This window comes from Porites lutea, chromosome 4 (genome assembly GCF_958299795.1).
Source record: "Porites lutea chromosome 4, jaPorLute2.1, whole genome shotgun sequence".
Classification (NCBI taxonomy): domain Eukaryota; kingdom Metazoa; phylum Cnidaria; class Anthozoa; order Scleractinia; family Poritidae; genus Porites; species Porites lutea.
This window is the reverse complement of record NC_133204.1, coordinates 7246244-7270485: the sequence shown is the minus strand read 5'-3', so window position 1 is coordinate 7270485 and position 24242 is coordinate 7246244. Positions and strand designations below refer to the sequence as shown.

The 24242-nt window shown below is 39.4% G+C and overlaps 2 protein-coding genes across 2 annotated transcripts; one reads left to right on the top strand and one right to left on the bottom strand.

Annotated features, from left to right (window-relative positions):
• The first annotated feature begins 50 nt into the window (after nucleotides 1-50).
• LOC140935546 (uncharacterized) lies at nucleotides 51-22918 on the top strand. Its single transcript, XM_073385105.1, has 18 exons — nucleotides 51-283; nucleotides 2332-2529; nucleotides 3755-3823; nucleotides 4248-4352; nucleotides 4887-5010; nucleotides 6074-7096; nucleotides 7676-7902; nucleotides 9302-9439; nucleotides 11378-11519; nucleotides 12266-12481; nucleotides 13119-13177; nucleotides 14543-14804; nucleotides 16315-16563; nucleotides 17271-17341; nucleotides 17832-17939; nucleotides 21574-21668; nucleotides 21754-21823; nucleotides 22411-22918. Exons 1-18 carry the CDS (start codon nucleotides 131-133, stop codon nucleotides 22654-22656), a joined length of 3555 nt encoding a protein of 1184 aa, XP_073241206.1. The 5' UTR covers nucleotides 51-130; the 3' UTR covers nucleotides 22657-22918.
• LOC140935547 (cytidine and dCMP deaminase domain-containing protein 1-like) lies at nucleotides 17976-20061 on the bottom strand. Its single transcript, XM_073385106.1, has one exon. The coding sequence runs from the start codon at nucleotides 20000-20002 to the stop codon at nucleotides 18800-18802; it is 1203 nt and encodes a 400-aa protein (XP_073241207.1). The 5' UTR covers nucleotides 20003-20061; the 3' UTR covers nucleotides 17976-18799.
• Nucleotides 22919-24242: the final 1324 nt, after the last annotated feature.

Sequence of the window (24242 nt, the reverse complement as noted above, 5' to 3'; positions counted from 1 at the left end):
CATGAACACGGCATTCCATTAGGTAACCGCGCCTGAAATGCACACTAGCAACCGACAGCGTTGAACTAGACATGCAAATTAAACAAAATGTTAAATATGACTTTGATCGGCGATTACATTGTGCGGCAAAATGCAGGCACTTCCTTATCTTCAGCTCAGAGAAACTGAGAGCCCTGTTTCTCCAGAAAAGAAGAACTATAGGTTAAGTTTGCACGAAGCTTTGCCGAAAACAGCACAGAGTAGCGACGAGCAAACAAGAAGTGGGAAAAATGTCAACAGATCGGTGAGTGAGTGAAGTGTTTGTCAACAGCACGATAGCGAATAAAAGTAATTAGCAACAATTTAGCATGGATCTTTGATTGACTGGTAATGAATTATATTGCATTTCCAACAGGTTCTTGATCTATTTAAATCGTAGTTGAAGCTTTATGTTGGCGTTTTGTTAGTCATTATACATTGTATGCGCGCAATTTTCTTGTGAATTTGTTGTCTGTGTCGGGATTGGTGTCGGTTCAGTCGGTTTGAGGTGCGTACTGCTAGCCAACCAGTCTTAGGTTTAGACAACTGCGAAGTTCTTTTTGAATTTAGAACCCTATATATAGATGTCTATATTATAGGACAGTCTTTTTTGAAGTTCCTTATTCTGTGTTTCTGGAGATTGATTAGGATATTATAGACATCATATTACAAAAAGCGCATACAAATGTATTTATTTATATTATCTTATTATCAGTTCCATTTCTGCAATATTATTTTCATTTGTAAATGCCACAAGAAGTCATTACTCAAACCAATAGTTCTGTTATACAGTTGACTCTCTCTTAACAGGCACCCCTATAAGACAGACACCTCAGTAAAATTGACATCTAGAGTTAGTCCCCGCCTTTCTTTACTCCCTTTATTTGACTCTCTATAAGACAGACATCCTTAGTGCAATTCATGGCAATTCCCAAATTAAAGGTGTCTGTCTTTATTTTGATATTACAAGCTGATACATGTGTGCAACGTCTAGTCTTTTTTTTACATGTACTTAAGTTATTATTTGTCTGGTACATATCAATATTCCTGTATCTGCTAATTATAAAAATAATTTGGTAAAGATTCATACGTTTCATCGCAAAAGTTAATTAGTATTTCCAACAGATAATCATCCTCATATATTTTTAGATGACTTGTAATAGACATTTGGTGGCTATTTTAAAACATGGGAATGTTAGCATGACAACCTCATAACATTTACGTAGAACACCTACCTGATCCACCAGCAGGATTCTTATGAATAAATAGCTGAGATTTTTCTTTAGAAAAGAATATATTTTATCCCCACTTGATCACAACTTTGTTAGTAAAACACTGTGTTAAAAATTCTCTTTACTGAAGATTTCTAGAAAATTCTTGTAATAGTTTTTGTTACTAAGAAAAGTAAAAATTGCATCATACGATTAGTGTATGAGAAAACATGCAAAAAGTAATTTACCAACTCAATTATAAGGCAACAAATTTCTAGAAATGATGATTGAAATTTTAAGTCCCTTTCTTAATTACCGGTACATGAAAGCCTGATGTTTAGCGTTATGTGAAAGGACTAGCTTCTAGAGAGATGATCACACCCCAGGGTAACTTAACTATTTACTGTTTGAGTCCCTGATGGTTTAGATTAAGTGTGATAGCCCGCAAGAGTAGATGCCTTTTCTTGGTTCACAACCACTGAAACACAGCTGGGAAGGGTGTTGCATGCTAATGAATTCAAGAGACTGCCATTCCCATTGAGAGGGGGGCAGTTCAGGGATGCTTCTCAGAAAATTGGATATTATTAAACCCTCAAATAACACCAATCTAGGCATGGCTAATCAAGTTTTATTTGACCCATTCTAAAAACAGACAGTGAAATAAGAGCTATTTAAAGTAATTTTAATTATCATTAAGATTTTGCTATTGAAGGCTTTTTTACTCCCATAAATACTAATAATCCCCATCCCTTCTCTCCTTGCCTAATTTGCAGTCTCATAAGGACTTTACCCACCATTATTCAGCTTAACCTACAATCAAGCCTTTGGTGATAGTAAGTTGTGTGAGGTTTAATGTCTGAATGAACACCAAATTTACGTCATAAAGGGTTGTCCCGGTGATAGATTTGAAATGCTATCAGCACTAATGAAGAGGTTCAAGCTGAGTGACAGTTGATGAAATTGATGAAATATATTATTTTATTTAAATTATGTTAATAAGTTGTCAACATTAAATTCTGCATCTGATTCAACCTCAAAATTTTTCAATTACATTTAACTTCATTTGATTTTACTCTAATGCCTTTTGTTTTTTCTTTCTTAGGTATATTCACGTGACAATACTTTTCAGTTTGAAGGACACAGCAGCATCTATTTTGGAGATAATCAAACCTCACAATTTCGTACTCCTCTACCCACACCATCTCCAAGCAAAGTTCTAAAACCATCTCTAAGAACCCAGAATCAATCCTGTCTTCCTGTATGGGTTGAGCCCCTGGGAGTTTGGTTGACAAACAGAAAGGTAGGAGCTAGCCTGCACCATAGATGTAACAGGGTCTAGAAGGGATGGGGGCCCTGATCCAACATTCCTGCTCCTTTTCCAGGATAATCCTGCATTCTGCACTTTTTTCATCATTTTCCCAAATCCCGTTTTTTGTTTCCAAAATTTTTAAGTTAAAAAAGACTAATTGCTGCAAAAGCCAATAAATGTAAGAAGCAGATTGGTCCCTTCAATTGATATTCTGAATTTATGCGTGTTTTAAGGCCATTTGCAGAAGTGATATAGCCTCTCATATCTTAGTATGACAAAGTGGAAGGAAAAGAGCACAAGAAATGAAGAGGGAGACAAGATAGGACAAGGGACACCACCGAACTTGATTCACAGTTGCCACTAAAATATACGATTTCTCGAATTCCTGACTGACAGGCAAAAAAATTTCCCGCATACTGTGCCCAAATTTTTGTGAATCCTGCTTTTCGGGTAGCAGTCAGATCCCATTTCCCATTAAGATATTTTGTGTTTTCCCGAATCCCGCAGACTATTTTAGTCAAATCCCGGATCCCAAAAAATACCCTTCCACACCCTGATGTGACGTAACCCAGTGAGTAACGTCTGTAAAACTAGCACCAATATCTTTGTTCTGGCCCCGCTACGGACTCAACAAATTACCAGAAGTACATTTCAAATTTTTCTTCAACCTGATTAGAAAATCAACAATGGCTATTTTATTAGGCCAATCATGGCTCGTACTCAAATCCTGGTACTTAGGTGGGGGGCCAGAACAGGGATTTTAATTTTTGGTGCTGTTTTGCAGAGGAACTTAACCCAGCAATTAAGTTTCATCTGTGGGGCATGTTAGGTAGGAGCATAATTATTATGGAAAAGATGGGTAGAGCTGTAATACTGTTATGACCAACTGAGGGGGACATTGGGGGCTAAAGTATTGCGTTACCAAGCTTTTTTTCATGCTTTTTTTAAAAGCTGAACTGTAAGCTATATTTTACACATTTTATCTGCTATTATATTAGTGAAAGAAGATGTTTTGTTCAAGTCATTACCTCATGTTTGCACTGTACATTCAGCTTAGGGCAAAAATGCTTAAAATATGTTTCTCACCTAAACAGTTATCAGAAATTAAAGAAAAAGGGTTCATATGCCAATAACTAATTCTTTCTTTTTATGTGGAGCGTATATGTAATACCCAGTAAAACCTGATCTATAAATGTAATGTAATTTCTACTTGCAGAAGTGTAACAACTATGAGACCTTCACAAGAAATGTTGGGCTTCTACGTCGTACTAGCGACATGTTCTTGGTAATGAAATTTTATCCTCGGGTTCAGAATTTATTTTCCTTTGTTTCAAACTCAGGTCATTATTTCTGTATCCGAAAACTAAATTTACGTGTAGATGTAAATAGATCTTGAAACAGGATCTGAAGGACTTTAACTGAACCACGACATCTACAAACACGAAAAAGACTAGAAAATAATGCATATATAAGTCGATTTTATATTGGTACTCATTTTCTGTACTTGTAATGTTAGCTTAATGTTACATTGAGTGGAACATGGTGCGAACAATATCTGTAATGTGTCCTTCTCTTCATGAAAGCTTCGTTCCTCAGACCAACAAAGATAATCCTTTGTATAGTCCCCATATGTCCTTCCGAGAACTGTTTCCTTTATGTGTAATATTAATAATTTGCGTTTTCCATGCCTTTTTTTTTTTTTGAAAAAGGACCCCTGTCCGCACGTTCCAAGATGTTCCCATGAACGGACATTATCAGCCCTTCGACGCCAAAAGCAAAGGTTCGAAAGCGAAGAGGAGTTGAAGAAGCAGGAGGTTTGTGTCTTGTTAATTTATATAAAGCTGGAGCCAAAGTATTTTAACTAACAAAATCAAAGAAAACCAACGCAGTAAAGGAAGCATGTGTTTTTAATACTTATTGCCAAACGTGAAAAATTTGCGCGCGAAAATGAACGAAATTTTAGACAGCGAGAAAGTTCTCGTAGTGAATGCCGGTAACAAGAAGTGAAAAAAGGACTTTTTTGAAAGTCTACAGTTATAGTAACTTGTAGTAATGTCTTTGGAAGCAACTACGCGTTTTACATCTAAGGTTGCGTTTAATGCTCAGCCCCGTGGTAATTTAGTAGAAAGAAGAGTACAGTATATGAATAAATGGTTAAGTTTTTAAAACACCGCAGAGCGGGAACACAATTCTTACAACCAAACAGGGTTGTTTTCATTTTAACCAGTGCTGGAAGTAAGGAAAGGAAAGGGCAATATAATGAATAATCAGAGTAGATGTAACTAACGTTTAAGCGATTTTCCAGCAATTGCCAAGAATGAAGACAGATTATTTTTTCTTAATTTCAGCGTCACTTTCGAATTATAGAAAAAGTTCAGCAGATTCGTGATGTTTGGGAACAGTGGACAGAAAAAGCGAAGGCAGCTGGGCAGGAACATGAAATTAGGTTAAACAGCTTTAGGAGAAGTAGAGGTAATTTTGGAATTGTTATGGGGCTTAATCGCGATCAAGGAACTCTTGATTTCTTTGAAGCTGGCATTGTTTTGTTACACTGGGTACAGGTGCAGGGACCGGCGCAAAAAAGGGGAGGGGAGGACGAGAAAAGCGAGAAAGGGAAAAAGGGAGAGGGTCCATTTGGACTGTTTGAATTATGAAGCGAGCTGGGTCGGTCCTCGCCCTATTTTCTCATAGCCTCATAGCGGTTTTGTTTTGTTTATACGAGAAGGCGGGCAAGAAGGCCAAAACGCCTTCTCATATAAACACAGAGAAACATTTATGAGGAAATAAGGTGCGATTCAAGCCAGCACGCGGTCAAGCAGGCCACTGCCCGTTTTGGCCGCCTCATCTAGACAGGCCCTCGAGATTCAGTTTACAGTGGAACCTCGATATAACGAACCTCTATATAGCGAAGTCCTCGGTATAACGAACGATTTTCTTTACCCCAGTAATAGTAAAACATATGGAAAAGTACCTCGATATAACGAAACCTTGTTGTAGCGAACAAATTTTGCCGGTACCTTGGCACTTCGTTATTTCGCGGTTCTGAACCACTGTATATAGATTAGTGGCTCAGAAAAGGGCGACTTGATATATATAGAGCACTGGACGCTCCGGCACAGGCCACAGTTAGATCACTCGTTTGAATTGGATGTTAGTCTGTAGCAGATCCAAGCATGAGTAAATTGCAAGCATCCGGCCGGATAACGACAGATGGCATGGAGTTTACCTAGACCCTGCACGGCGTTTTTCCCTTTTACTCTAGGTCAACTCACTTTGGTGACGTATCCGAGGCGAACGGGCGGGAAACGCCTAGACAAAAACAGAATGCGCGTGCGTGCGTTGCTTTTTGAAATTCACATCTTCGCTTGGCCTACGTGAAACGCTTTGAGCGCGCGGAAAAATGAGGCCTAGTGACTAGGCAAGCATGGAGCAATATTTCAGGGACTTTATTTTGGAGACTTTAGGTGTTGTTTGAATAAGAGTTAACTTTAAGCAAGTAAAGTGAGCCTCTTTTTCCCTTCCTTTGTGTAAACAGATGGTTACTCTGATCCAGATGAAATGATAAAAAAGAAAAGGGAGGAAAGAATCGAACGTGAAAGATTGCTCCGCTTTGAAAGCGAGAAAAGAAGGGAGGAGATTTTACGAAAGAAACGTTTTAGACTTCCTAAAATAATTGTCACGTACTACGAGGTTCAGACACGTCCACAATCTCGATGCTCAGACGCGGAGAGAAGGCTACCACATTTAGTAAACATTCCAGGTGGCTCTCAACGCGGTAAACAAAATGAAGATAGCGATAGTGATTCTCAAGGAAGTAGAGGAGATAGACTTGAAATTCCTGAAAGGCTTTCCCCTCAAGAATTATCCCTCAAAGAGATGATGTTGCTAGAAGGAGGTGAGGAAAGCGAGACGTTGTTTCTTAAAAATGAGACTGAAACACAGGCTCTTAATGGTTACATTTCTAAAGAGTACGATGTTGTCGGCGCTGATATAAACGTTACCTTGCAAGATAATGAAGGAAATGATTTAGAAGGTAAGGCTTTAGAAGGGTCAAATCAAAATGGCTCATTAGAGGAGGAACATTTAGAACTAGATAAAAATGAATTTGTCGCAGAAGAAGATCTTGTGCATGTGGCGCCGACTGAACCAACTAAAAGTGTAAACAACGAACTCACGCAAAAGTCTCAAATGGTTAATAATACGATGGATGAGCCGAGCACGTTAGCTTCCGAACAGAGTGAGACACTTCAGAAACATTTGGATGAGCAAAGCAATGCTGACATCACGAAAGACTCAGAGAACTTTGAAGGTAAAGGATTGGAAGACAAAGTTGACGGGAAAGAAAATAAAGAAAGAAGGAGAGAGAAGGAGAGAGAGGAAAATGTGGAAGAGAAAGAAAATGAAAGAAAAATGGAAGAAAAAGAAAGCAAATTGAAAGCTGAGCAGGAAAAAGAAAGGACTAACGACGAACAGGAGAAACAAATGAACTATCTTGTACCTCCAGTGGCTGGTGAATACGGGTCTGATACCAACTCCATAGGAGATGCAGATTACACAGGTATAATGATTTCTAAATTAAAGACTCCAGGCTTTTGTGGCTCAGGCAGAATTATAGTCATTATCACCTTTGTTTGAAGCAAATCAGGAAGCAAATAAGGAACCGCGGGCTCCTTGATATTTCTTCAGTATATTATAAGTTCTGCCTCAAGTTGTGAAGATGCATGACAGAAAAGGTGCCCCTTTCGCATTCTTTCCATTGAAAAATGGCACCCCCTTTTACATACTTCGTTTAGAACTTTGCATCCTGCTGTAAGTACACTCCCTTTAAGATATGAATAAACCCCAAACCACTTTCCCTGTCAAAACCCTATGATTAGAACTTTTCGCAAACAAACACCTCTCAGAAAAGACCGCGACCACTTTTTATGTTGACGGTTTTATAATTTTCCATCTTTTTTTAACCTTGTGCAAGCGACCGCTTTTGTAGCCTTAAGAGTTTTTCTTCTTGCGCAGAAACCCAAATAAAAACCGGCACGAAACACCAACACGAATGACGAGAGCTTGCGTGCTGCCTCCTTAGTGGCTCCGGGATGGTGTTCCTGATTTTTTAACGACAACGTATTGCTTAAATTCACAGCTTCATTTATGTCCGCGTTTGTCCCGGTGGCATTGGGCGTTGGCAATGGTGTTATACCCAATAATGCAATGCGAGCGTCATCTGTGCTAGATCGTTACCACGTCCCTAGCCAGGCGCGGCTGAATAACACCAGACGGGGGAAGAACGCTGGCGCCTGGAAACCAAAAGTCAGTGACAAGAAACAATATTTAGAGGTCGATCTGGGAGCTCTAACAAAAGTTACTCAGGTTTGTGTTATAATTTATCTTAAGTTTCTAATCTGACTTGTATGGATCATATGATTAATTTTTCTTTTGTTTTTTTTAATCCATTAGAAACTCATCATGTTAATCCCTACTAGCCGTAATTAATTAGTGTAAAATAATTTCTATGGGAAACGGATTATTGTTGAGATTATTGTTGTTTATTGTTGAATTAAAGATCTAAGGAACTTAGAATCCATACTGCCGTCTTGTTCCGCTGTATTAAAATTTCGTCCCAAAACTTTAGAAATAATAGTTTCCGAGTTCATTTTGTCTCTAAAAGTCTGCAGGACCCGTTTCTTTGCAGCACGCTTTCTTTATTGGTGTATCACATTTTTATTTGTGTGCATGCACACTTTTGGTTCTGTTACAAATAACGGCATTTCCCTCCTCACTCTCGTAAAAAACCGCGGCGTTCATTTCTACATCACCTTTACTTATTGCAGTGTTGTTATCTCGAGACATCCTTATCGTCATATAAATCTTAGTGCGCGTTTCTTATTACCTGGCAACGAAATAAAGAAAGCAGAAGTTAATAGCCCACGTTTGATATATTAAAATTCTTACACTACTACATGAGAAATTTCTGCAATTTGATTGGCTTAGAGCAATGGTATTTCAGCTTAATTTGAAATACCTACATGTTAAAATGACAAAACTTTTGCGGATAGTAGTATAAGCAAATAATTGCATGATTTGTATGTGATATTTGGCATAAATACCTCTCGTGATATTTCAAAATTGTCTCAAATTTCACTCGCCTAACGGCTCGTGAAATTACGTTTAACAATTTTGAAATGCCACTCGTGGTATTTATGCCAAATATCACTACAAATCATGCTATTGTATACTAACATGACTCCGAGGCTTTAGCGACAAAATTGCAAATTTTTCACGACCCCATTGTCTCGCAGTTCCTAGAAGAGTTTTAAGCAAAAAGAAAACCAAACCAAATAGAGGAAAATGACCATAAAGCCTCGGAGTCATGTTAGAATTTCTAACATATCGAACGTGGGTTATTAGCTAAGTCCTACAATAACGGGAAACTGGTACGATTTATGACCGCAAAGGCTCTAGGGATTGTTTGGAGGTACAGCAAAAAAAAAAGACGGACTGCGCCAAGCGACCTGTTAAAAACGTTCTAAAGGTTATTCTGACTGAAGGAGACATACCTGGTGCACCAGTGTCTTTAGGAATAGTACAATAGTGAAGATTACTAACATTTCTGAAACTATTATTGCAGTTTGGAACACAGCACTTCGCCATGTTTGTTGGCCTCCATACTGTCCCCCCAAACGATCCCAGGGATCCTTGTGCCGCGTACCGTACCCTCTTTTTCACTCGTTTATAACATGGTGAATTGTATTTGCTTGTCACTTCATAGGTGTCCACCCAGGGTTACCCAACCCCTAGTAAGATCAAAGTACATAAGAAAGACAGGTGCTGGGTGGAGTCGTACACGCTGGCTTTCAGTACAGATGGCTCACAATGGGAACCTTACACTGAAAATGGCGTTGTTAAGGTAACTCGCGTGATCATTGATTATTAGGACTGATTAACAGTTTTATATACCTAATTCAATAAAGGTTGCTTTGGCAATTAGACATTGGCAACTAGTCATTGACCATTTGGGCATATGGAACTCACTGCTTGAGTGACCGCCAAACAAAAGCTTTCTTGTTCTCAATTGCTCAATGCCCAAAGCAACCTTCATGGAATCAGCCATATAATGCTCAATTGCGCTTTGCAAAAGTTCCAAAAACTGTAAGAAACAAAAAGTTTTTGACTGTATAAATACAAGAAATACAACTGATTGTGAAAAAGCTTACTTTGGTAAGGGTTAATCCTAGAACAAGGTAGATTGGTTTATTTCTTATTTCCAAATTAGTGCTAGTTCTTCCTGCTATAAAATTACGAAACAGGCCATTCGGTATTGTTCTGTAAACAAGTACGAGTTAACTTCTATTAAGTTTGAAAGACGGCGCACATCCGTGTGATTTTGGCCGATAAATACGGTTGTTTGTCAGTTATAATCATGCCTAACCCTTCTTTTATTTAAAGGTGTTTAAAAATACATGTTTTGTTCTTATTTGCAGTGTTTGGTTCATAAACTGTAACTCTAAACACCAATAAAACGCAACAATAAAAATAATGGCAAGTATTCAAGAACCAGATAAATCATAGTGGTAACCAAGAGCCATCCTATTATGGCTCTTGTTGTAACAAATAAATATAAATTAAATTAAAATGAGTTTTAAGCGGTGTTTTAATATTAAAATGGCTTTTTTTTTTCAAAATTTTTCGTCTTTTATTATTCAAGGATTAAATTCAAGTAAATGATAAACAAAGATTTAACAACTAAGTAAGTGGATGTTTTAATTGTTTTCTGAGCTCGAGCTCCAACAAGTTTATATTTTGACTTGCCTCCGGTTTTGGTTCATTTCCGGTTTTGGTTCATTTCTGAGTTCCCTTAGCCTCTTTTTCAGAACATGAATAAATGCAAGTTTTTGATTTGAAACTGATTTTCTATTATCATTCCATTTTTTCAGTTAAGTTTTTGCCTTAAGCCTCATTTTGAAAGTGAAGGCTTTTAAAATTCGGGAACGATCTATAGATGAAGCTTAGAAATTGAAATTCCGTTTTCATTCCGTTTTCGTATAAGCTCGTCTGCGTAGAGGAATTTTAACGATGGAGGGAAGAAAAGATAAGATGTGAAGTATCTTAGTTGTTCCCTTTCTTCCCTCCAACCGTGTCCGTTTGTCCACTTACCTTACCTCCCCTCCCACTGAGCGGCTGCCGGTCTCGTGTGGATCAGTAGAATTTGACTCGGGTTTGGCCAGCTTGTACATCAAACATATGCATAACGATAAAAAACATTCTTTAAAAGAAAAATATCTAACTAGCGTAGTATAGAACACATTCCTCGTACAATACGCTAGCGATAAGCACTAAGCAAAGTTTTCTGGTTGTCACAAACCTCAAAAAAAGGTAAAAGCGCACTGATTAGCCGAAGGCCCAAATGGCCGGAACTTATCCCGGTTTCCTTACCATGAAGCATGCCTAAGAGTATTGCTACTCCCCCCTGGACGGGATGCTAGTCCATCTCAGGGTTACCCTTCACCTCCAGCAGTATGTCGCTGGTACCCATTTGTGGGTGAAGAGAGACCAAGTGGAGTTAAGTTCCTTGTCTAAGGAAACAACGTGACGGGCGAGGCTTGAACTCCGGACCTCCAGATCCGGAATTTGAGGTGGTAACCGCTCGGCCACACGCGCCTCCAAAGAAAGCTACCAAGTGTCAAGGGTTATTTTCTCATCACATCGATCCTCCCGGATTTACACGGCGCACCTTTGTCGTATGCGATGTGCGATTGTAATAGGGCGACACGAGTATCGTGTAAATTAAACCTACAACTGACTTGCTCGATATACTGCTAATCTTATGTTTTCAATTTGGTGGCAGGTTTTTAACGGAAACAAAGACAACAATGCAGTGGTTATCAACAGCATTTTATACCCCTTTGAAGCGAGATTTGTGCGATTTCTACCGCAGTCGTGGAAAAACAGTATCGCTTTGAGGGTAGAAGTTTACGGAGAAGCTGTAGGTGAGCATCGCGTTTATCGGCTTAAAGTTCTTTTTTACCCTGCTTTTGTAACGCTAGCCCACTTAACAGAAACGCATACCTGATCTGTTTGCAAAAGGTCCTTACAAATGTAAGTTACGCATGTGTTATGCTTGTTTTCAAAAGGCGTCTTACTCAAAAATTTCCTCCACTGAGCTGTGTTTGGAGGTGATGAACTTGTTTCTATCCGTTAGAGAAATAAAACACTAAAATTTTTTCTTGACAGGTAATTAGGCTATTCTTACGATGAAGTCGTTTGACTTCAGTTCGTTTTTGCTTTCTTATATAAACTCGTCAATCCCGCCGAGGTTTAAGAAACAATACCTAGTTTGCACAAGAAAAGAACAAACTGAAGGATTCTGGTAGTTTTAGTAAATGACGTCATCGTACAATTGTCCTATTAAATCTTTTGCTTCAAAGTAGGAAAATTCTGTTTATAGGCTGAGGAGTACGATTTAAAAGACCTTAGTTTATGAGTGTAATTACACAGGGGAGAAAGAGTCTTACAAAAGTTTAATTCAAGGAGTCTCTACCTCCTTGAGAAGGCTGAGGGATGAAAAGAGAGAATACTGCATGTTTTTCTTACGTCTCTTTTTCATGCCTGAATGCGATAAAGAGTGCTCACCAGGCAATAAATGCTGCAGTAAATTAAAGAAGTCAAAAGTCTGTCATAATTTGAGTTAAATGACAACCAGTAACTTCACTGTGTTCATAACCTTTTTTTCAAGAATGCGATCTAACGAGCGTAACACCGCCCCCGACATCTACATTCACCGAAACCGAGGAGGGCCTAAGAGAGCATGAAACGATCGTGGAGGAGAAAGAAGAGGAGGAAGTTGAGCAGTTTGTGTGTGGAACTGAAGAAGAGGTTGATGAGCAAGATGTTTGGGAGGAAGATACTGTTGTTTCTGTTGTGGAGACTGCTTCACAGATTCAAAGTAAAGGTATGAGCAAAGCAATGTGTCAAACTCAGTTCTAGCCTGTTTCAAGTACATCGAGAACGAGTACGTGAAGACCGCATGGGGAGCTGGGAAAAGACGGTGAAGTGGAGCCTGTAAACGTTGTTTTCAATACTTCACTCCTGGTATACCCTATCATTGGTCAATTTTTACAGTTAACGTCAACGCTGACGTCAATCACTTCGCGCTTCACGCGCGCAGAGTCAAACGAACATAAAGAGTGTGAAATCCTCCTGTACTGCACATTTTGAACGATCCCCCTTTGTAAATCGTTCTTGGACCGCCAGCTACTGGGTGAAAACTTGTAAAACGATGAAAAAACAAATGGGAACTTGATTTGACGCAAATCATATTGTGTTATACGTTCATTTAAACTTGCTAAGTTATTAATCGGAGTATAGTACGCCGTGTTGTAGTGGCCCAGATGGAAGAAGTTTAAATACTGTTTAATTAGAGGGATTACCCCTCCCTCGGAGTTTTGCAGGCTTATCTTAAGGTCTTTACTGCTTTTGTTAACGAGATACACGTGATTGGTGGAAGAAAAAACGAGTCTGGGATTTTATCTGAAGAGAGTTTTATTTTCTGTCGTGAGTTAACGTACCCTTTGTGACTAATTTGTTAGTTGCAGTGGTGTCTCAAAGTACTTCATCAATGGTCGGTCTTACAGTCCAAGGAGAAAAGGTTTGTTTTTAAGTTATTAATAACAACTGAAGATGGTCACCCAATTTTAGTGGGGCATTGTGTTCAATAGAATCCGTGGTCTGGGCCATTTAAAATTTGGGTAACTTCAGTGACGCGTAGGTTAATTACGCGCTATAGGAAACATTGCTTTCGACCAAATATAGGTTAAATTTTTGTTTGAAAAAGTTGAATTACTTACATTGAAGTAGTCTTTTGTCCTTTCTGGTCAGTTCTTCCACAATGTGAGTAATTCAACTTTATTAAACAAAAATGTACGCTTTATTTTGTCGAAACCCATGTTTCCTATAGCCTATGGGTTCACTGGAGGCAATATCATGATGTACAGATCATGCATGCTTGGAATCGTTGTCTGTTGAAAAGGGCAAATTGTTCTCGGTTGAAGAGTTTATCAGTTGTCTTGGACAATTTAAAAGTCTCAATAGTCACCACAATCGAAATTATTCTGATAATCGAGAGAATCGGGAAACTTGATCACGTAGCACAATTTTTTTGCTTGTTTACTGTTCATTTTATCGAGCACTCAAAAAATTGTGGTTTTATTTTCATCCATAAGAAGTATTTTGGACAGTTTTTATCTGCTCATTTCCTTATTTGAGAAATTGTAAACTTAAATCTGACATTGTGTTTGCTGTAAACGTGATTCTAAGTCTCTCTACTCGAACTTTTGTTATCCGTGATGTTGAGCGTTTGATTAAATTTCGAAGCTCTAAATTAGGCCCGAGTCAAACGTCGAACTCCACATGAGCCGAATTTAATGCTAATAAGCAAAACCAATGGATTTTGCTCATTGGTATTAGATTTGATACATACAAAGTTCGTCGTTTGACTAGGCACCGAGCACATATTTGAGGCTGGCAACTTCTGGTATGATTAGACACTCTTGAACAGACAAGTTACTCATTATTTAAACCCGCAAAACCTAAATGCGTAATAATCGTTTAGGTTCTTCCTTAAGGGTTCATCATATTGCAAAGAATCATTGAGCGTCATCTATGTCGTTTTAGGACTGACGGGATATTGAAAAGCAATGTCACGTGGTTTCTCAGGGGCAGTTTTTTTATTCTAGGCAAAGAAAAATGAAAAAAATATAAAAATATATGTATATTTTGCAAAACTTAACTCGTCGTCTCGCTTTGAGAGAATAAACAAACTCGACCGCGATGACTTGTACTGCCAAATTTTGTCACTTGTTTGCACTCCCCCCTCCCCCACCACTGAAATACCATGTGACATTGTTTTTATCCCATCAATGCTAAAGCGCGTGCAAAGATGGCGGGTATCGTGAATAGGGTTTATTCACAGAAAGTTTTTTAAGGTGATTGTAATGCCTTTTTTTTTCGATAGCAATCTGAAACTTCGAAAGCTAAGCGAAAGTCCAAGAAATCAAAGCAAGACAAGTCAGAAGAAAACGAAGAAAAAAAGAAGAAGAAGAAGAAAATTAAAGAAAAGAAGACAAAGCAATCCCTCGTTACCAGTGTCGCTCTGTTGGAGGAAATCGAGGAAGAAGGTGAAGCCTCGTCTCAGGAAGAACAAGAAGAAGAAGAAGAAGAAGAAGCAGAGACACAAATCAAGTCACCCTCCCTCCCTGAAATCCCTAAGAGACCAGGTATGCCTTGTACTCTCCGTGCTACCGTCCAGAGCCAAGGATTACTTTGTAGTCTAAACTTGTGCAAACTGGGTCTTCACGTTGCGTCTCTCATTTTTGGGATCTTAAGAAAGGACGAAGGCGAAGGCCAACTTTCCTGGAGAGTTGATGTTTTGCGATTTAAAGCTTTTTTTTTTTTTTTCGTTCACTGTGTCTTAGTTGTCGGTCAAAAAAATCACTTGATTGCAAAAATGTGTTATTTGATTAAGTCACCATGTCAAACAAATAGTGTGCACTTCATTCTATACAGAAGACAACCGAGGCGGCTTATCACATAAACTTTTGTCATTAGTTTACGGCTTAGTAACTTGATTGAAGATAAAAAACAAGCAGCGGAGATAAACGTGGTAAACCAGCGCCAAGTTTAGTATGAAAAGTTGATTGACCGAAGTGTTTATCATCGCTATCCGTGTTTTATTTGGTTCGTACTTTTTAAATAACTCTTTCTACGCAAAGTTTAGAAGATAGTTGTTTTAGTGATCACCCTTACGAAGCTCCGTTTTCTGAAATTCCTACAGATGGACCTGTCAATGGTAGCTCTTGAAATAATAACTACCACGCAGGCCTCCTTTAAATGGAGAAAAGTTGCTCTGGGTAGAAGGGCTACTTTCCTACCCGAGCTACTCTGGACGAACCAACTTTTCATACATTTTCTTACAAAACTTGACGACTCGTTAACATGAAAAACAAAACGTTGGCTCAACTAAGAAGGATGACCCGTCTATCGCGGTCATTCACTTTTGATGGTAGGGTCACCCTTGTAGTCTTTTCTTCATATAAAGCTATTTCAAGAAAGGTTGTCGGAAAAAACTGCACGCGACAATCTAGGCTCGATTACCAGCCGCTGTTCGAACACCGGCCCCGGGAGACGGCGGAAATCGAGCCTAGCGACAATCCCGAAAGATAATATGGGATATGATCGATGCACTGTTCCTGACACTGTAGCCCGTCGAACATACTTTTGTTGCATTCCTTTTGTCGCAAACATATGTCCATGGCCTCTCGTGCCATTCTTTCAAATTTCTTTGAAGAACACTGAACTCAAAACCACCCAGAATACCTTTCGGGATTGTCACGTGCTTTTTTTCCGACCACCTTTCTCGAAATAGCTGTAAATACTTTGGCTCGCTCAGCAGGGTCAACTGGATCAAGGCGAGACAATCAAAGCATGGTCGAGCGCTGCTGGCTCGGGCAAATGGGGTCAACTTTTTTTCTCATATGAACGCTCGCTAAAGTTGTCTCAACTGGTAGGATGACCCTCTTCCCCTGACAAATTGTCTCCATATGAAAGGGGCCTTAATCAAAATTCCTCAAGCTGGTCCCTTCCCTAGATTCATTATACTACTGTAGTTACTTTCTTCATTGGGAAAGTCTTGGTATTGTCATTAATGCATGTAACTACCTTAGATTACGATCACTTTCTAAAAGCCATGAATAATAAATTTTCACCAAATCATAATTTGCTCTTCAGAGAGTGCAACTCGGATACCAGCTCAACCTAAGCGAAGCTTCAGTATGTTCCCGGTTAGAAAACCTGAAGAACCTGTTAAACCTCGCAGGCGCCGTGCACAGACCGATGACAGTATCCGCAATGAATTGTTACGTCAGCAAGTTGCTGAGGATAGAAGAAGGAAACTCGCGGCCGCTATGGAGAAACCAAAGAGAGAGGTTCAAGCACCGAGTCCTTTACATGACAATTACAGTGCACGCAATGAATTAGGTGAGTGGGCGTTGGCTTGTGCGACAATACTAATGAACAATACTAATTAGCAACAGATCAAGGACGTCTGTTGAGGATGGGAAAGCGCGGGAAAAGAACTAAAAGCGACTTCCGTTGCGCATTTTATAATAATAATAATAATAATAATAATAATAATAATAATAATAATAATAATGATAATGATAATGATAATGATAATGATAATAATAATAATAATAATGACTGTTTATTTAGAGTCATTGCAGCAATATACAGAATGGCTGAATTACAGAGCTGTTTACAAAACATATAATACTAAAATATAATACAATAAATCCAATAAATACTACAAAAAAATAATTGTACAAGCCACTAGGTATACTTATGCGTGACAAACTCTTGCGTGCTCTTGGTCCTACAGGTAGGACGCGTGGAGCGGCTAATGCCAGATCTAAGATTATAATTATGCACAACCTCCTCCTGTTTGGGGAGCATAAAATGCAAGGGGTGATTCTCATTCCGGAGTCTATCAATATAAGCCTGGCCTAGATGGGCGCGTCTGTCACTTAGAGTTGTTAAATTTAGGGCATTTAATGCCTCGCATTTTGTTGCTCTGCCATTGGTCATGCTGTTGCTTTGATCTGCGCGCGCCTTCGTCACTGCCGTCGCGTTGTCTTTGCTAAATCTGTCTAATAAGTTAATCTCACTGTGGTGTTTATCTGTTGTAGATGATTTTCTGACCAAGTACTGCATAATAAGTGAAGGGCAATCTAATTATTATCGGCGGATCTTCAAGACCGTAAGTCTTTAATTTCCTACAGTAATTTGTCTCACACGATTCGGACTTGTGTGCTTTTGTCGTCTTTAAGTGTATGGGAACAGTGCGCCCCAATATTCTGGCATATTAGGGAGCTTAAACAACAACAACGGTGACTGCTACGAAAACGTCATTCGCGCTGCTTCAAACTTTATGGCGCCTATTCCACCTCGGATCAGTTGAGGTTTCTAGGTAACCGACCGCCTACCCCTCCCCTAAGTCACAATTTTGCCTCAAGTGAGGAGTAAGTGTTAATGTTGACTCAGGGGAGGGGTAGGTGGTCAGGTACCCAGAAATATCAACATATCTCCAGTGAGATACAAAGTCGCCCGTCTCTTTCACCATGTTTAAAAGGTCTGAGTGCGCACTTTCGTGTTTCGTTCGTTGGGAATTTACACCAGTTTGGCTACCTGATTTGGGTAAGTTTACGCCAATTTTGCTTTTTGATGTCTTATTTTCTAATTTTGTTTAGTTCGACGAGGATGAGGATGGATTTTTGTTTCCTGAAGAAGTTTTAGAAGCCCTGGAAAGCGTCAATTCCAAGTTACTATCGGACTCTCATATCAGTTATATTTACCGAGTAAGTACTTTTCACGCCTTGCCTGATGTTTCCTCCTTAGACGATAAGATAGAACATTTTCAGTGTACAAACAAACTTTATCGTGTCAATTGTTTGTGGGATGATTTTATTTGGTTTTCACAGAAACTCATAAGGAGTGATAAGTTTCTGGATACTAAACCTTTCTTCGGGTGTAGTCGTGTGATAGCAAAGAAGAGCTACTTATGGACAGTATCCTCTGTCTGTCGGTCTCTCTAGTAACTGTTGTATGGTATTTGCAGAGCATTTTACTTCCTACAAGCACAATGTAAAGAATATTAAAATGAAAAAAAGTTTTTCAAGTTAAAACCTGCTTTTAACAGACGGTTTTTCATTCAAGATGTTTCGTCAATTCTTTGTTTCCAATTGGTTTAAATCAAATCTTTGCAGTGAAAATTGGGGTCTTTTTGTTAAATATTTCGCGGTTTAAAATATCCTTTTAAGAACAGATATAATTAAAGGAACGAAATTTCCGAATGTTCGTTAGTAATTGATAATAAGTATATTTCATAATTTCTAGTTGTAGTTGTACTGTTTGTTACCGGTCGTTTCGATACAAGTTTATTCAATCGAGTTGTAATTAGTTTTTTTATATTGAAACGGCGCGTTATACCAGTTGTACTTACAATACGAAATACGAAATATAATCGAAAAATTGCCAAAACGGCTTCTAAATGGCTCCAGAAGGAAATAGACCGTAAAATGTATAACACAAACCAGTAAGTCAGGATTTAGGACGTATTTCATTTACTCCATTATATCCTCTTACAAAATTCCAATTCAAACAGATTTCCGCGTCTGGGCTGTTTTTGGTCAGACTAGACCTGAATGAACTGTTACATTTATATATTACTTAAGTCTCGTTTCTTTGTTGCGGGAATGCTACCACTTTCCATTTCAAAGCAAATGAAGATGTTGCTCTCAACTTTGTCTGCAAATTTAGTATAGTTTATTTCCCCACTTGCATCTTCTTTGTTGCCTTTTTGCATCTTTTCTCCGAGGACAAATGTTGTGATCCCAAGCATCTCAATCAGCAGGGTGCAATCGTTGCAAGGCGTTTTCGTGACAAACAATGTAGCGCCTTTAATTTTCTTGGTGTTTCGCATCAGGAGCGCGTTCTGCTCGGCGTGGATGATGTATGGGTATTTCTTCTGTTGCACGTCTTTATCCTTGTCTGAGGCTCTGGGAAACTCACCATAAAGCGCCTTTGTAGGGAATCCGTTCCATCCAAGAGCCACAATCTCCCTTTCTTCGTTCATTATGACTGCTCCAACTCCTTTTCTTGGATCATCTGTGCGCTCCGCTAGGAACTTTGCCAAAGTGATCAGGTGTGATGCTTGCCGGCCATCGCGGTCATCATTCTCTTCCGGGTTAAATGGCAAGTCTTTATCCTGGGAAGAGATCTTGGTGTGGGCTTTAAATTTGTATCCTTTCTCCGAACCAACTAAAATTGTGGCCATCCATTCCATCATCCCATTAAAATCGTCTTTGACCTGTTTTTCCATTTTTTCGTCGAACGCGGGCCAAGGCAAATTCTCTCGTGCTTTCCCCATCCATTTGTCGTTCCAATAGGCGTTCATAAGCTGTCCCTTTATCTCATCTCTGATGGTCTGCGGAGTGTCTGGATATTTTTTCTCCGTATTCGCTAGCACTTCTCTTCCAGCTCTGGGTACAAACACAGTCTGACCTATTGGACTCACCTGAAAAAGGCTATCGACGCGTTGCATTTCGGCTTCACGATCCTTTCGGTCAATGTATTCTGGTTCAATCGGGAAGTAAAAGACCCTCTTGATTTGAGACTGAACCAGAAGCTTTGTGCATAAGGAGCATGGCTTTCTAGAAACAAAGACTTTGCAATCTTGTAGAACATCAGGATGGGCCATTAATAGTCGAGCTACGCCGTGGACGCCGTTTCTTGAACAGTCCACTGCATAGATCATGTCATTGGGCAACACAAGCACTGCTCCAACTTTTTTAAACGAAACATCTAAGTTAGCTTCGTAAGATCCAAGAGGAAACCTTTCCATCCAAAGAGCAAGGACCATATGGAGGTTCTCTTTAGTAATCCTTGAATCGTGATCAGCGTACGAAAGTAGATTGGATTGTGAAGGCATTGAAGTGTTGTGCTGAGCAGCCATCTTCCTCGCTGACCTTTTTTTTTTAAAAATGCAAAGCGACGCTGTAAAACAATACACATTGACCAAAGTACGGTTCAGGTCTGACTTCTATTATGACGTCACGAGATGCATCAGCGATCTTTAAAAGAGGGTCTCAATAGGGGTAGGGGAGGGGGGAGCATTGACGGTTAATTTTCCCGATTTTAACGGTTGGTGGTGAATTTTTTGGGCTTTTGACGGTTTTTAGGTGGTCGTATTGGCCTTTCACCTAGAGAGAATAATCCCATTATTCTCGTTTGCTTCTTTCTGAGTTTCTGGTTTTTCATCCTCCTTTTTCTCCAGTCATCTACTTGAAGGATGTTTTTTGGACATATTCTTTATAATTTCTTTTTTTTGCTGTTGTCACCCTTTCTTCCCACATTTTCGACCGGTCGCTGGTGAGACTTTGGAGAGATTAAAGCGCTAATATGGATCAAGCTTGCTTAACTTACCTTTCAATTCAAACATATCTTCGTAAGCTAAGAAAAGAGTTATTAAGATCGTTACTCATTTGACATCGAAGCAAGGCACGTAGGCGCCCTGCACCGAGGAAAGTACACCGTACATCCCGGTAACTCGAACTCGGATAACTCGAACTTCCCGCTAACCCGAACTAATCCCATTTCCGTTGGATTTGACCCTACTTTTCAGACATTTTTACTCGGTTAACTCGAACTCGTACAACTCGCATTCCTCGCTAACTCGAACTAAATTTCCTTTCCCTCTATCAAAATGTCACTGAAGTTTACTCCGATTACATTTCGGAGAATAATACTATTCGTTCCTATAATACAAGGTCCGAGAACAAAGTATACATTAGGTAAGAAAGAATTAATTATAGACGTTTCGCAGTTAGAAATAGAGGTGCTATGATATCGAAGAGTTTGCCAAATAGTTTGAAGGAAATTAAGTCATTGCAGTTGTTTAAAAGAAAATTGAAATATTTTGTTCAACAGAAATATACTGACTCTACATAATGGAACATATATGTAAAGTGTAATACTCTTGCTGCTTAATAGTATGTAAGGCCACCATTTTCAATACGAATGTTTGTAATACATAAATTATAGGAGACCTCCCTAGAAGAGCTCAGCTGAGCTTGCGGAGATCTCCTGCAATAGATATTATAGATGTAATACATTAGTAATTAAGGCAAATAAAAGATTGATTGATTGATTGATAGCTCTAGCCTGAATTTCATCCGATTACTTCGAGTCGTTATTACTCCCTCAGTAACCGATAACTCGAATTTTTAACCCCATTCGGATGCATCCTACACAGAAGGTTAAAAAATCACTAACTATCAATTATTAAGAAGGTAAACAGAATGTTTAGTCGACTCCGTTAACTCGAATCCTCGGTAACTCAAACTGGTTTTTGTTTCCCTTCAGAGTTCGAGTTACTGGGGCTCTACTGGTACCTCGACACTTTCATCCCATCATGCTCCATTTTATTTTTAGGTTCTAGAGCTCTGTGACTGCAGTCTGGACGCTGGAGCAGATTTCAAGTTGTTTTCTGTTGTTGCTGCATTTTCTCAACGCGTGGCAGTTTTAGAGTACGTCAAGTTTACGGAGATTTATCATTTACCGTAAATTTCTCTCATTTATCTCACTAATGTGATTCATTACCTTTCTTAACAGTGAGTTTGCAAAAATCCTTTTAGCCCAGTTGGATTTCAGAGAGCTTGACTTCAAGCTGCAAAAGTCAAAGGTAATTGAAGTTTGAGAGGATTTGTTTGTTAGAGTTATAACTTTGAGTCTAATACCAGTTAATACAGTCCGTACTTTTACGTGGTCAAGGACGCGCGAACTACGGGCGTGTGAGACTCGTGCGCTTCTCGCTTGTGAGATTCTAACGATCCGCTGGCGCCTTGCGCCTTGAAAAAGCGATTTTGAGAAAAACCGACTGTTTTGCAGTGTAGTTAAGACTATTCTGGTTTACTAGTACAAAGGTTCAGGATTTAACCCTTTTAAATTATTGTTGTTGTAGGCTGTTATTGAAAAATAGTTTGTCGACTTAATCGAGTGCGCTCAGACTGTCATGTTCTGGCCCCGGTTGTTCCAACGCTGGATAGTGCTGTCCACTGGATAAATTACTCTCCGACAAATAAGTATTATGGAAATCGATTGCGTTATCCAATGGATAGAGATTTAACAGGTGGATAGCGTTATCCACCTTTTGAGCAACTGGAGGGAGGGGGGGGGTGCAACCCCCTCCCCCTTCCCCCCAAGAACTGAGATATAATGCCCACTATTCTTCATAACACACTGTACGTTTTTACCTCTTCACTATTTTAGCGGCTCTTCTTGTGCTATGTGGACGAAGCCAAGAAGACCATTTCGCTCGAGGAACTTATGCTTGGGCTTACGGCTGGTGGTTTATCAGCGGAACAAAGAGAACAAACATTGAAAGTCCTCGGCAAGACAACTGCTTTAGACTTCCTGGACTTCTTAACTTATATCCCACTTTTTATTCACATCCACGATCACATTCTACAAGATCCCCTCGGGACTGTAGTTTACCGAGACATGTTGGCAGTATAGAGGTAAACGTCTTTGGAAAATCTTCGTAGAGAGGCGAGGAGCTTCTGATTCAATAAATGGCCCGATGGGAAATCCCAACGGGATACCCGTTTTCGGAACCGAACTTGGGAAAACCATCGTGGAGGTAGCTGAGCTTGCGACAACATCGCCCAACGGAGATGGAGCCAGGTCCTCTAGCCAAACTCAGGTGTCTGTGCGCATGCGAGGTAGAAAGAAGAGTTGATTGAACAAAGCTGAACAATAGTGAACCTCAAAACTAGTGTCCTTGATATAGTAGAGCAGATATGTGCTTCAATTGTTCACTTTCTGTTAAAAGCATGAAATTTGGCATGATGATAGTTTTCAAGGCCCTAAAAAAGATAGGATATGGTGCCATCGCCAAAAAGTCCATTAAGTGTGAAAAATAAGAGTTTTAAAATGGCGGCCATTTTGAACCGGAAGTGAAATTAACATTTTCTTTAATTTTAGCAACTTGGATAAGAAAATTTCAGCAAATGCCTAAGGCAGCTGTTTTTTTTATTCAAAGAGATATTATTTTAACGCAAATTGTCTAAAAAAGTAGAATAGACATGATATGAGTGGCCGCCAGCTAGACCGGAAGTAAAACTACCAGAGTCGGAACTTTGAAGGAATGAGCCTAAACTTCTGTTGTGCCTGCTAATTTTCTTTACTTTAATATTTTCTTTAAATCTAATGTATACACTCAATTTAGTGTTTTCATCATATATAATCCATTACATACTAAACTTGAGCCTACTTTGGCTATGATACAGAATATCGGAGAAGAACAGATGATATCTCGGTGACCTAATGACTTGATACTTCATGCAGACGAGTGCTTGTAATCGAAAAAAAGAGTTTGTGATTTACCTTTCACGATTGTTACTCTTCTGGGCATAGCCCTTCTTACGCGAGCGTACTTGATTAGTTCCACCCTCAACTTTGTAATTACTAACAGTGGTGTGCAGGAGATTCGCCACTCGCCTCTTAGAGATATCCAGCCCCAATCTTGCAGACTAGGAACCGAGATGCTTGGAACCAGTTCCTGCTGACTCCATATGAGGCCAGCATGGTTCGCCGTGCCCTTGAAATGTTTAAGTAATGCAGGCCGCCGGGTCAAAGAAACTACCTTTGGCTTCGTCAGTTGACAGTAAAGAACTACTTTTTCTATCGCATAGAAGAACGTGTAAGCGAAAGCAACTCCGATTATTTCTGGAGGTGACCGGAAGTATTCACCTTGTCACATCCTGTGAATGCATGGAACGGAGAAAGTGCAAGTGCAGCCTTTTTAGTAAATACGTTAGCAATCTCGTAGGTTGCAAGGTAGCGTCGATGTACATTAGTACCAAATATATGATAGGGAAGGTAACTTGGCTTCATGGTAGAGAAGCTTCATGGGCAGTTAGAATGGAGAGTGGACTCAACGAAAATGTCTTGGACACAAAGAACATAGAGACTTAAAAGAAGGGAATCTGCTTTCTAGCTTTCTAGCGAATTGACTTCAAACGATGCAGGGAAAAGACTGGACATCTGGCCCTAGACGACATGCGTTGCTCAATATGCAAGGAATCTAAAATGCACCTGCT